Genomic DNA, 14697 nt, shown 5'->3' on the forward strand with positions numbered 1-14697 from the left:
TTGCCAAACTTTTCACTCGAGCAAATGCCGAAATAAATTCAAATCAAAGAGATTAATAAATTTTATTGTTATTAATATTAGGGAAATTCAATAAAGTTTGCAATTATTTAGCAATTGGCCGCTCAAAGTTGACCCGCCTTGGCTGCAGCGCGCAACATAAACAAACTTAGCCCTGACTTTGACCGCCAGAGCAGAAGGCAACAGCGACCTCGGCACAAGCAACACCTGCGGCCAAACATGTTGGCAGCACAACATGTTGCAGCTGCCTCGCTCTCTGGCTAGCTGGCTGGCTGGCTGGCTGTCTGTTGGCTTCCTCGCTAGCTCATGTTGCTCACGCGGTTGCTCTCAGCTTGGCGTGCGCTCAGCAGCCAGGTGAGTAACTTCTTGTGATCGCTGCTGCCGTTGCGGCCGACGGCGCTGCTGGCGTCGCTGCTGGCAGCGACTTCTTGGGCCGCTGCGGCTCGAAAATTTCTTTTCGTGTTGCGCCTGCGCACAGTTGGCTTTCTACCGTTGACGTCTTCGGATTTGTGCGATTCTTGACGCGCAGCAGTTTTTAGCGTTGGTTTCGCGTGTGGCTTCCGATTCGGTTGTGGACGTGGACTCTCTCAGATAGACACTCACACACACACACACACATACATATACGCATATGTACAGATACACGCGCGCAGCATAATAAAAAGAGCAAGCAATAGAAATTGGAACAACCAATAAAAAAAGTGACCAGTTCAATTAAAAAGAGTGTGCTACAGCAACAACAACAACAACAACAGCAACAGTAACAACAACAACAACAACAGCAGTGATAAACATGTTAAAAATGCGTTACAAAAATTGTGAAAATGGTTGAGAAAATGTTGAGAGCAAAGCCAGAACTTGCTCCAGAAAGTGTTTAAATATCGAATTTATCCTATATACATATATAGAGAAGATATACATACAACCACAAAGCATATATGAAGAAGTGCAAGTGCAATCGGCCCGTAGTGCAATACAAATATTGAAAACAAGCAAAGGAAATACGCAAAAAAGTTAAAATTCAAACCAACAAATATAACAAAGATATATTACTATATTCATAATCGATTCAATCCAATCAATTTATACTCCACCCGTTCAATCAAACAATCAAGACGAACTCTCTCAAGAACGCTGTTGTATATATTTCCAGAAAATACAATAATATATACATATATATATACATATAACCTATATATCGTCATCTCAAAATCTATCCCAAAATACAATCAGTCAAAAGTCGTCCATTGTACATACATATATACAAAAAGAAATAAATCAATATAGATATCTATATACAAATCCCACATCAAGGGCTCTGTGTGCTATCTAAGGAATATGAAATAAACACAAAATACAATATATAAATACTATATACCCACTCGTACTACTCCCCGTTCATTATCTTATGCATATATATATTTATGTCTTCCTCCCATTGTTTTTGTGAGTATACAAAAATGTTTAAGCTTTTCATTTCAATATTATTTTCGTTGTCCATAACATTATTTGACTCTTAACCCTTAATCCTTAACCCGTAACCCTTAATGAGCATGCGCTAAAATACTAATACTTACATATTTATTAATTCCTAATTTGATCGGTCAAAGGATCTTAATCTAACTGTCCTAGAGTAAATCAAGCTCGTATTCATAACATCTCCATATCAATCATATCTACTCTCATTCACATTAAATCGGATACAATTACACACATATACAATCATAGTAATGAAACTGTCTTAAAGGATTACAATATCGCGCGTTAAAGGATTACAAGTTAACTAAAGAACAAGGATTATACAAATATATACATATAACATATAAAACTAAAGGAACAACAAAAAAAACCAACCAATAACAACAAAACTACAATTTCAGAACTATAGTTCAAGATGTGCAACAGCTGAATTCGGCTATTTCGTAAATGTAAGTAAGATTCAAATATGGCAAAATGTTCTAGGAGCCGCCAGACCTAAGTCAACGGCCTTCCAATACGAGCATTCGCAAGCCTGGTTTATAAACAAATCAGCGAAAAGTCATTGACCGAATTCGTTTCCGATATTACTCACCTGTTATGAAATACAACGCAATACATAGGACTGTTTTGTTAGGGGGATGAGATAATGTCAATACAACTGAGAGCTGAGAGTTAAGAACTGAGAGCTGAGAACTGACAGCTGAGAACTGGCACCTGAGCTTTACTTATGAGACAATTGCGAATTTCACAAGTAAGCGCGTGTCTATAACGTATTCAAATAAAGCTGCTGTGAATTTACAGTTACAGTAGCAACACAATACATAAATAACTGATATATATATAGAATTATTCAAATCTGAACAATATCAATTTGAAATTCATTTCAGTTGATTTGATCATTTTAAGATCGGGTCTCAGGTCTCAAACGTAGATAATCGCACCGTTTGACCCCGACCCAAAAGCTAAGACCCAAATAAGAAAACTCTTAACTGCACTCGGAAGTAAAGGTTATTTTAATTTTTACAGCTAAGATTGTTGCTAAGCGCTTTTGCCGAGCTAAAAATAAATCATAAAAAACCGTTTGTTTGTCTACCAAAATGGTCTAAAATACAACAGCAACAACAACAAGAACAACTACGGCAATGGCAGCCAAAAAAAAAAAAAAAAACTAACACACATACACACATTTATATATATGAGCACACGTACACCTCAGCAACAACAGTAGCGGCTGTTTGTACCGTTATATGACGCAAAATTACGCTTACTCATTCAGCGAGGCGGCGGCTCCAGAAGCAGAGAGGAGAGCCCAAAAGCCGGAGTCACAGCCGTCAAAGTCAAGCTGGGAGCGCATCACCAAATAGGCACAGCTGCTACAGCAACAACAACAGCAACAGCACCACTAAGAACAGCATGCCGAAGCTTAAATACTCTTTATTGAGAAGCTACGGTTGATAAATGAGTTAGATGACAAAGGAGACGGTGTCAATTAGCAGAATTTCAGATGTAGGAAATATTCAGAGAGATTTTCAATAAGCCTGAAGAAAAATGGTTATTATTTATATCTTCTCTATAGGTCATCTGCTAAAATGTAATCCAGTTATAGGTGGCTCAGTTGAGAGTTAAGACTAAGGATAATTAAAGTACTCATTAGTAAAGTAAAATATATAAATAATAGATTTATTTGTCCACACGTGGCAAACGCAATGCCTAAATCGAAATACCCTCTAGAAGGGTATACCCTATAACTTTATAAGCGCTGCGGCGTCAATGAGCGTAGCGAATCCGACTGCGCATTAAGTTGCATTTCGGTTGAAGCAGGAGGGACTTAAGATTTTTCAGCTTTTCTTTCGGCTTTTCATCTCTTTAATTGAACTTTTTTGTGTATTTTCGAACAAATCAATTAAGCGCGCTTCGATGTGAACTGCGACGGCTTTGCGGCTTCAACATATCAATTACCAAAGCAGAGGAAACTAAGACCAAATTAAATAATTGCTCTCCTAGATTTATCCACGGCTGCTGCTCAATTTTATTAATTACTTTTTTTTCTCAATTTTTTTTATGTTTCAATTTCGATGTGAATCAAACGGAATTCTTCGGTTTATTCTGTTACACAGGTCGATAATCGCATAACTGTCGCATGGCTGTTGTCATTGCCAAATATTTATATTAATTTATTATGCAATGCGATTTAGTTGTTAATTATCTCTGGAATATTCTTACTAATAATCCCGTTGAGAGCTTGGAATATGCTTTTATGTTCAATTTGCACATTTTGCTAGTCCAAAATCAAAATACTACGCAAATATCTATATGTATATGTATATAAACCAACAACAACAGCAACTACAACAACAACAACAATATCAATAAACAAAAATTTTTAGACGCGCGCTTTTAAAAAGTTCGCTGACCCGAGCAATGTTTTGGGTTTTCGGGGATTCAGCTGGCCAGACACGCCGGACTGTTGTCTTCATTGTTGTTGCCGGTTCAGATGACCACATTAAGCTTTAAAATATTGTCTCTTACCATGCAGATGAGCCGCCAAATACCCTGTAGTCAATTCAGACAATTAAATATATGAGAAAAAGACGAAAAAAGAAAACAAAATTTGAAAAAAAAAAAACATTTCAAATTGAAATATATATTTTTTATTTAAATATTAAATTAAAATTTTTAAATTTAAATAAAATATATATGTAAAACAATCATAATATTCAAAACAAAACAATTTAATTAAATTTTATATATTCATTTTATCAATGTAATACATAAAACTTAATATATTAATAATTAAAATTCCAATATACCCTAAACAACAATCACACAAACTACAGGGCATTCCAAGTTTCGGCACGCAACCAGCGCATGAGGCACGAGGGCGTCATTTAAATAACAACAAAGTAAAAACCAACTAAAAATAGTTAAACATCATAAAAATTTGCATAGTTGTTGTTAGTTGTCGGTTGGCTGGGTTGTTGTTCGGTTGTTCGGTTGTTTGGCTGTTTCACTGTTGGTTTGCTCGGCTAGTTAGTGGGACCAGCTAAGACACAGGGTGTGGTGATGCCACAACAAGTCTTGAGCAGACCTCTTCCCCAGCCTCGACCATTAAAATAGCGCCAAGCCTCTTCAGCTCAGCAAGCTGACCGCGCTGCCATTTGAGTTTATCGCCGCGCTGTCATCTCCCTGCAAAGGGACACCTAACGGAGTTAGCACTGTACAGGCACTGTGCGAGCATTTAATACTGCCTCCATTCATAAAATAACTCAACTACGATTAATTGAAACACGTTTTCAAGTCCGTACAGTGGGTTACATTTTGCTCGTTACTTTGTAGCTCGCATAGATTATATAGTAAATCAATATATAATTGATATGTCAAAATATCATATTTCATATATAAACTGACCCTGCATAGAAATGTACAAATTGATATGGGTAGATCATTATTGATATTTAGATATAAATAAATAAAAGTGTGAATATATATATTGAAAAATAGTTATGGATAGATAATGATATATGAGAGAGAGATTGTCGAATACCCTGATATGGATCTCTGGATATGCTTTGATAGTGTGAAATTAAAATTAATTATTTTGTTGTAACTTGATCTTTCTAAAATCTTTCTCCACTTTTAAGTCGGCTCATAATTTATTGTCTTCGCCATTTCGAACTTTGCTCCACTTCCAGCGCGACAAATTTTAAACGTGTTTTTACTTCTGTTTAGCATATATGAAAAACATTTTAAGTTTTTTTTTTTTTTCATTTTTACATTTACATTTCTACTTTTTCCACTCGAATCAATGTCCAGTTCCTTTGGCCAGCAACTGATCCACTTAATATCAAACTCAATTTACACCTGGAGCATTATTCATATGCAGCCACGCCGCCTTTTCCCCGCCACACGCCCTCTTAATTTTTTTTATGAGCCTAATTCCATTGGCAACGCCCACCACTGAACGACAACGAACGACGTGGTCCAGTTTAAGTCAGAGCCCACACCTTCTAGCCAAGTCTGGGGCCAGCGGCAGTTACCAATGCAGTTGGAGTTAGTGGCAAAAACAGCAACAACAACTCCACACGTGCCACATGTGCTGTCAAGTGCGCAGCAGCATAAGCAGCGAACACGTCTTCGTCTCCCATTGTTGCCAGTTGCCAGTTGCCAGTTGCCAGTTCTTGGTATTTTGTTGGTGCTGCTGCTGCTGCTCGCTCGCAACAATTTGCTGCATCCACATTTACAGCTTAAGATAAAGTCGGCGATGGAGTGGAAGCTGGAGCCGGAGCCGACGACGGAGCTGAGGCTGAGGCTGAGGCTGAGCCAACCTTCAATGAGTGATGGCGACCTCAATGCCAGCCCCACGTTTTCTGAGGCTGTGGCTGCTTTTTTTTCGGCTTCTCGGTCTTGGTCAAAGTTGGTTTGCTTGGAAAACCGCTTGGCAGCCTTGCAGAGCTGTTGTTGTTGTTATTCTGTTGTTGTTGTTGTGTTGTTGTTGTTGGCATTGTACGTGCGGTTTTCCAAGTGGAAATCGTTGCGGTTGTAAATTTTGCAATCAAATAATTTTTCATTCGCTTTTTCCGACGCCAGCGCGCGACCTGATTTTTCTTTTCATTTTAGCCGCAGCAGCAGCCGCCGCCGTCGCTGCCACAGAGATGCTTAAAAAAAAAGTGTTTGCCTGTTTCGGGTCCCCTCCGTTGGCCATTTGGTGTTTTAGCTGGCTGGAAAAACGTTTTGACCTTTGCCGCTTTGTTCGTGTTCGAACATTTAAACGGAAGTTGATTGCCGCCAAAGGTTAAACTCAATTTCCGTTAAAGCCACAGCCTCAGCCTCAGCCGCACTGCCAGCTCCAGCTCCAGTCTCAGTTTGGACCGCGTCTTTGGACCATATTTTAGAGCCAAGTTAAGAACTCAATTTCTTAACAATTGGCAGCAGCTGTTCGAGGGGTTCTCGTTGACGGCTTGTTGCGGTTATTGTTGTTGCTCCAGCTTTAAGTAGTTGTTCGAGTTGAAAAGTTCAATTCACAGAGTTCACGAGAATCAAGGGAGAGAAATTTCAAAAGTTCTACAATGAGTAATATGCCTCTGTCTTCTTAGGCATAACACACATACCACTACATTGACATATATAATGTCAATTCAATCACAGCTCATTTATAATTACTTAACGGCTTTTCAAGTGCGCCCACCAGCTGACCGAGTTATTCGAAATAAAGAGCTTTCAGCTCAGGGTCATAAAATCACTCGCATGTCAAAAATTTGCACTAATTCATTCAAAATAACCGTTAATATCGCCCAACTCATGCACATACACACACACACATACACACGCACACACACACTAACAGTAACAGTAATTATAATGCCCACAGCAATCGTCCGAGCCCCAAATGTTTAACTCTCTGGCCATAATCTGAAAATCCCATTTACAAGCTCAAATTACAATAGAGGCGCATTGTTGGCTTTTGTTGTTGTTGTTGTTATTGTTGTTGTTGTCGTAGTGTGGCGCACCCACGCAATTTACGTCTGTGTGTCTGTGCGTATGCGTCTGTGTAGGTGTAGGTGCTGGGGCCATTCAAATGCAAAAAGAGCAGCGAACAACCGTTACAATGTGCCTCATTAAAACAAAAAATGAAAATAAAATAAACGAAAATGTTGAGTAGCCACAGTAACAACAATAAAACATTAGCAATAAAAGTACAAAAATGTGTAAAAAGTGACGCCCAGCTGAACAACAAAGAATATCAGAATATCTGTAAAATATTTCACGCCAATCTCCTAGGCGCATCGCAAACGTCACTCAAATACAATCAAAAACCTGACACATTATGAAAAATTCATTAAATCGAAATTGTTAGACATCGCATAGAAGAGTGAATAACCCATGGGCAGGAGTACACAATATACATATGAATACAGTAAAAACCGAAAAATGTGAGTTCTAGATATATAATATAAATAGATGTAGATACAGATATACATTTATGAATAAATAGACATAGATTTAGGTATATAAATATAGATGTAGATAGAATCAGAAATATTGATAAATAAAAAGATATGGAATAAAATCTTGGACAATCGTTGAGAACAGCTAGTTAATTAAATATAGAAGGAAATACATAAGATAGATACTTTATTAAAAGTCATAGGCCAGATTGCATTAATATAGTGTTAAATCAAAATTAAATAATTAAATCAAATTATTTATAGATAGATCGTTTGACGGTTGGCTATATTGTTAGAAGTATTTGGATAGATGATAGGAGGTGCAAAATATAAATATAAATAGATACTGTGTAGATGGTAGAAGTGTTTATCCTATGTATATGTATATATATTGATATATAAATGCATATATAAATTTATAAGAAAATGTATAAAGATAAATAAATAGAATTTTCTATTTTGGCAGTCTTTTATATATTTTATATATTCATTAAGGATGGATGAATCAGTAGAAAATACATATATATATATATATATATATATATATGTTGATATGTATAGATTTAATTACGTGTATATTCAAAATGTATTTAGTTGGATAACAATTACTCACACGTAAGAAATTTATATCTTTATAATATATAATAATGTTCATATGTGAAATATGGAATAGAATTACTAAAAATGCACCTATTTATTAATAGCATTATCTGTAGCTATTAATTTAATTAATTTGCTTTCGTCTATAGCAGTAGCTCGTATAATTGTGTTTTCCTTAATTTATTCCCTAATAAAATACGCATAGAATCAACTTGGTTCTAGCTCACATTATTATATGTAGCTCAACATCATTAAACTTCTGACATTATTTGGATTTTACCTACACTATTTGCATAACAATCGATTCGTTTATTTTCTGCCTGTCAGGTGGAATTAATCCAATTTCAATTCAAACCTAGATATTGGCAGCCATTTTTCTTCGTTTTTTTTTTTTTATTATTTTTCTTTCTTCTTCTATTTGGTGTAAGTGCACGCAAAGTTGCGCTTGAGCTTGAGCTTTGGTCGAAGCTTCGTGGCAGCTTCGTCTCGGCTCTGCCGAACACGGAAGTATGTCAGCAGGTCTCTCGTGTAACGGTAGTTTGGCTGCTGCTGTTGCTGTTGCTGTCGCTGCCTCAGTCGCTGGCACGCTTAGCTGCGCATGCTTAGCTGACGCTAACGTCGCTGCCGCTGCCACTACCACTGCCGCTGCCGCTGGCGCAGTCGCTGCTGTTGCCTCTTCTGCTGCTCTTTGTTGGCGCTTTGCAGTCGGAGCTAGCAACATGTTGCTACGACAACCTGTTGAAAGCGAAATTGTCTCTCGCTCTCTCTCTCTCCTTTTTTCTTTCTCTCCGTCAGTATATCTGGCGCTGACCAATACCAAACGAGTCTAGCCGTGAGCGAGTGAGTATATTGGCCAATTTGGCTCTGTATGCTTTCTTCTTTCACACACACACACACACACGCACACACAGAGCCATACATGAATGTGGCCAAGCCTCAAAAACTCAACTTAACTGTTTATGCACAAAATGAGAAAAAGTCTTTTATTTTTGTTGGCTCATTTGCTTTACCGTTCGTTCGGTTCTCCCAAAACTGAACTTCTTCACTCGCACCTCGCAATTGTTGTTGTTAGAGTCTCGCAGTATTTCGGATTTTGTTTTTTGATTTTTATTCGATTGGCTCTTTGTATTGGTCTTGAATATTTTGTTGTGGCTGCTTTTTACTTTTTTGGAAATGTAGAAGGGGGGAGGGGGGGGGAGTAAAGGGGGATTGTAGAGGAGGTAGACGCGTACTCTGCACCTGTGTCGCACGATAGTTGTTGCTGTTGTTGTTGTTGCTGTACTTTCATTGTCGGTTCCTCATATCTTTGTCTGACTGTAGAGTCTATCCAAATACGATATGCCCGTCCCCTCGCCCATTAGCAGAGCTCAATATTCTGCTGCGTTTATTTCTACCAATTTATATGCTAATTTAACTGATTATTAATGTTGTGACCCAAATTCCATTTGGAAATTATTATTGGCCATTCGGGGTATCGATTTGTTGTTGTTGTTGTTGCTGTATCCCCCACTCTTCTCTATTTTTGGCCTGTCCGTCCGCTTCGTTATCTTGTCCCGAATGTCTCAACTCTGACTGCATTGGCATTTGGCGGCGTCTTCCCGTGAGTAATCGCCGCGTTAAATATGAAAAGCCCCGTGGAAATGTTTTGATATGCAGCCCAGTCGGACCCAAATGGACATCGATTCATTTTCGTTACGTTTAGAATACCTATCGAGATTTGTATTAAGCTTAGATTAGGGCTTGTTTGTCTGCCTCGGCGCAGCAAGCTGTCAGCAAGTGGCGCAGCTGACGCTGCATGAGCCACCTGCAGATCCCAAAGATTCTGTAAGACGGCTTATAACATAACAGAAGTTGCTTGTAAGCCCAGCTTAGTTGAAGCCCACTTAATGTGCATTTGGCCGCCACATTGATGAATATGCAAGAGCTAACTGAAAAATGTTTGGGAAAACAGTTACTCAACATATATTTTATTTATGAAACTTAACGATCTAAACATGAATTTTGTGTTAAGATGAGCTGAGAGCAGCTGAATCTTAGTCAATCAATCATGCTTGACTCTTTGAGCTTAGCTTATAGCTAGTATTCTGCATTTGGGAATAATATTTCGTTATAGAAATTACAATTTTATAATGCTTGCTTAATGAATTCGTAGAATAGTGTAATCTAATGTTAGCATATATTAATCTATATACAGTAATATTACTACAGTAAAGAACAGGTTCAGTGCTGCACAAAGGAATTGATTACCTAGTATATTCATCCACATTCCCTCGAGATTTAATCGCAACTACTAATTTGGATCTTTGTCATCTTCTTGCATATATTTACAGCATCAACTGAACGAATATTCAATACTTTGCGCAAGAAGAAAGACCAAAAATTTCTGTCCATCGCCTGGGTCAACTGACAATGAAGTTGTGCAGCATGAACGGGCCAAGTGAATCAGAAGTCGAAAGCCTACTGATGAGCCCCTGCTGGGGACCCACACAGACAAGCAGCCAGGATCAGTATCTGCTGGACGGACACAAGCTGCTGCTGGAGCACGAGCTCGATTCGCTGCCGAGCGATGCGGATCAGAAGAACTCACTGGATGTGCTGGATAATCTGCTGTTGAATAGCTCCTCGCTGAATGCCCTGTCCGACCTGAAGCCGCTGCCTCCGTTCACTGGCTACACCGGGCATCTGTCCATCAATGGCATCTCGGGGCATCACTATCACGCGATTGCCCAGCGGCTGCCCGACGAGAGCAATAACAACTACATACAGAGCGCCTACCAGCAACACCATCAGCATCAGCATCAACAGCAGCAACAGCACCAGCACCAGCACCAGCACCAACAGTCGAACAACAACAACAACAACAATCCGAATGCGAATCCCACGTCCACAACGGCAGCGACGACAACGTGCAGTGGGACAGGTGGGGTGGGCGGTGGCGGCGGGGGCGGCAGCGGAAACTCCTCGCAGGAGCACAATATCGTATCCTCATCCACCTGCCTGCCCGAGAGCGTGCTCAGCGCGGATGCGGACGCCTGCCTCAACGACGTCAAGCTCTTTGCCGATAGTCAGTTAGATTCTAAGCTCTACTCCGTAGCGGACAGCTGTGTTATAAACGCCCCCAATCAGGGCGGCAATGGTGGCGGCGGAGGTGTCTCCTCGCTGGCCAGCAGCGGGTCGACGCTGACACCGATCGACCAGGTGGCCGACTCGCTGCACGGCAGCGGAGTGCGCATCTACAAGGATCTGACCGAGTACGTGGACATGAATAGCATCGATGACATCGCCGCGATCATTGGGTCGGCGATAGCGGACACCACGGTGCCCAATCAGCTGGACAAGGAGGAGGGCAACGACACGCGCGACAGCTGGATGGATCTGGATGCCTGGATCGATGGCAACTGCATTCAGCCCGAGGGCAAGGTGCTCGTCTCTCAGCAGGATACGCTCAGCGACTTCATGCTGCCCCACTCACCGCTGCCGGTGCATGCGAGCAGCTCCACGCTGCAGAGTCTACTCAGCCATGGCTACATGCCGCTGCTGCAGAATCGCCTGCAGCACGGACCACCTGGAGCGGGCAATGCGCCCGGCAGCGGCTCCTCCGCGACGCTGAAAAGCGAGACGCCCAGTTCTACCTCATACTGCAACGAGCTGTCGGCAGCCAGCAGCAGCTGCAGTCCGCCGGGCTCGGTGGTCAGCACCACGGACAACAATCTGATGATCAATCCGCGCTATCTGACCAACAATCCCAATCCCAGCCAGCAACAGCAGCAGCAGCAGCAGCAACAGCAGCAGCAGCAGGCAGCCTACCAGCTGACGGCCAATGGCCTCTCCGGCACTGGGCTGAAGGACGGCGGGCTGTGCAGTCCGGACATGCTGAGCAATTATCCGCATACGACGAGCACCACAAACGCGCCCACGGGCACGCCCAAGGCCAAGCGGTCCAGGGCACAGAAGAAGTCCAGCCAGCAGCAGCAACAGCAGCAGATGCAGGGCGACAACGGGGCGTCACAGCTGAACGCCATGTCGCCGTCGGGCGTGGCCAGCTTCAATGCCAGCGATCTGAGCGGTCTGCTGGGCAAGGAAAAGCCGGTGCATCGCTGCAGCATCTGCAATCGCGGCTTCCTGAACAAGTCAAACATCAAGGTGCACCTGCGCACGCATACGGGCGAGAAGCCCTTCCGCTGCGACGTGTGCGCCAAGGCCTTTCGCCAGAAGGCGCACTTGCTCAAACATCAACAGATACATAAGAGAATTGGGCGTGACTGACCGCGGCCACAATCACAACCCGCTCGCCACTAGCAACAGCCACTACGATAGGCAGCAACTGTTTCTGCCCGCACAATTGAGCACTCAGTCGCTTCCGTGTGCTCTGCTTGAGAGAAAGTGCCCGCCAAAGCCACCCGCCCACCACACTCCACGCACCACTCTACGCACACCGCCATCGCGAGCCGAACTGGCAACTGGATGTGTGCATGGATGGGTCTTTGGGTGCGGCAGCTTCTCGTGTATCGCATTGCTTGACCAAAGCCACTGTGGTTCGCCTCTCGGCGTTCCCAGACCGTTTGCCATCCTCCTGCTGCTGCCCCACTCACAGTTCGCAGCTCGCAGCAGCAGGGTGAAGCAATGCCATACACATAGCACTTGATATTCGTTGTTGTTGGTTGCTTTTGATCTCTTCGCCTCCTCTGGTAGTTAGTCCAATGAATCCGGTTATAGGTAGCATATGTAGTATACGGTCTAGCCAAAATATATCTAGATGAATCAACGTTGTTAAACATTTTCCATCATGATTGAAAAGATTTAATGTCCATAAGGTTTTTACAGAAATTTAATTATATATTTATTTGTCTTTTTTATGGGGTTTAATATCAACCTACTACCTCTATAATGTTGTTGGCACACTCTGAATTTTTTGTGGAAATTTTTGAAGCCTGATAAAAGCTGCAAAAATAAAGAAAAGGTTTTTGAAAACAATAATCAGACTTTATTTTTTTATCGAAAACTTAACGCATGCTTAGTATGAATCTAAAAGAGAAGATCTAGCTAGACGTGAATCCCGTGTGGTATATGAAAATATGATATGCAGTTAAAAGTAAAACATATGTGAGCAGTTCTTATAATGGATGCAAAACGCAGCAGCTGGAGACATTTTGTTAGAGCAAATGGAAAAAAATTTAACAGGCCCTATTTTCGGAAATCTATATTTTAGTTTATATAAAAAAAGAATAAGGAAAATGCCTCAGGCAAAGAGACCACAAGCAATGTAAGAACAACGAAGCGTCCAATTGTCTTTTTGCAACTGTTGTTCTGTTTTGATGCAATCCTGCGCGCTTCGAGCACCTAAGGTCCTGGCACAGGTATAAAATTATATAATAATAAGAATAATGGAATTAGTATTAAGAAAGTAGCTAGAATTTAGTTAAACTCTAGCCGAATGTATGTTAAGTAATTGCATAAATAAGATGATTTGTATGTACCTCAAGAAGAAGATAAAAAGAAAAATAATAGAAGCAATACAATTATAAATTACAATATTAATAATAATAATAATAATAATGATTATACTAAGTAAATGTACAAATCAAACAAAAATAATTATATATAATCATATATTTATAGATACATATATATATGTTTCATAAGTTGTAGCGGGCTTGGCAAAATAACAATATTTATTAATATAAAATAAAAAAATTAAAAATTTAAAAAAAAATGCAAAATTAAAAAAAAAACATGAAAAGCAAAAAGAAATGCATATTAAACATAATTATGAAATAGTAAAGTACTCAAGTAATAAATTTTATTACACCTACATTTAAATGTTGTTAATTTGTTTTTTAATCAATTTGTTGTTAAACGTTACAATTAAATGGAAAATCAAACATATGTCCAATAAATCATATTCTAAATATATTTATTCTCTTGTGCGCAAATCTTGAAAATATTTATGCCTGCAAATCCCTAGCACACATATGATAAATAAAATATTGTTGAAGCTATTTATGTAAGCAAACAAAACAAAAGAGCATAAGAAAAGTTATTAAAAAAAAAAAAGAAACAAAATAAAATATAATTAAATACAAATAATAATTTATAACTTAACCCATATTTAATGTTATTTTAGTTTTGTGCAATTTATTTATTCAAGTTGAAATTCCGTTTGTACTTCTAAACACAATTCGATTGTAAATATTTATTTTGTCTAATGTTTAATGTTGATCTAATTAGAAATACAACATTTTGTCATTTTAAATGTACAAAAATAATATATTTCAAAACAGAAAACGATTCGTTTATTCCACATCAAGTATACGCCGTATGGCGCTGCATATGGGTAAGATCACACACACACACACACACACATGCGATTGCAGCTCAAGTTAGTCTCGTTCGAGTGGTTCTTCTTGGTGTCCGCATTGCTTATGCCGCACGCATCACGGAGGAACCTGACATGCCAGCCAGCCAGAGTGTGCCAGCAGCAGAGTAGGTGCGAGCAGCTATGGTAAAATATGCAGTCGAAGACAACGACAAAAAGAGCAAAGAAAGAAACAAGAAAAAAATAAAAATAAAACGAAGCAAAGCAAACCAAGCCAAACCAAGTCAATCCCAGTCGAGTCAGAATCATTATATTGACCACAAATGCCGCCGCCACGAA

General features: G+C 40.0%; 1 protein-coding gene across 3 annotated transcripts; it reads left to right on the plus strand.

Annotated features, from left to right (window-relative positions):
• Nucleotides 1-478: 478 nt before the first annotated feature.
• Nucleotides 479-13741, plus strand: ich (zinc finger protein ichor). Of its 3 annotated transcripts, none has more exons than XM_018112552.3 (3): nucleotides 479-1464; nucleotides 1766-1946; nucleotides 10373-13741. In XM_018112552.3, the coding sequence occupies exon 3, from the start codon at nucleotides 10452-10454 to the stop codon at nucleotides 12306-12308; it is 1857 nt and encodes a 618-aa protein (XP_017968041.1). In that variant the 5' UTR covers nucleotides 479-1464; nucleotides 1766-1946; nucleotides 10373-10451; the 3' UTR covers nucleotides 12309-13741. The 3 variants fall into 3 exon arrangements, with proteins under 3 accessions (XP_017968041.1, XP_089112362.1, XP_089112363.1); XM_089256236.1 differs by having other exon boundaries at nucleotides 479-1031; XM_089256237.1 differs by lacking the exon at nucleotides 1766-1946.
• Nucleotides 13742-14697: the final 956 nt, after the last annotated feature.

The sequence above is a fragment of the Drosophila navojoa genome, chromosome 2, assembly GCF_054131105.1.
Source record: "Drosophila navojoa isolate 15081-1374.11 chromosome 2, UAZ_NAV_1.0, whole genome shotgun sequence".
NCBI lineage: Eukaryota > Metazoa > Arthropoda > Insecta > Diptera > Drosophilidae > Drosophila > Drosophila navojoa.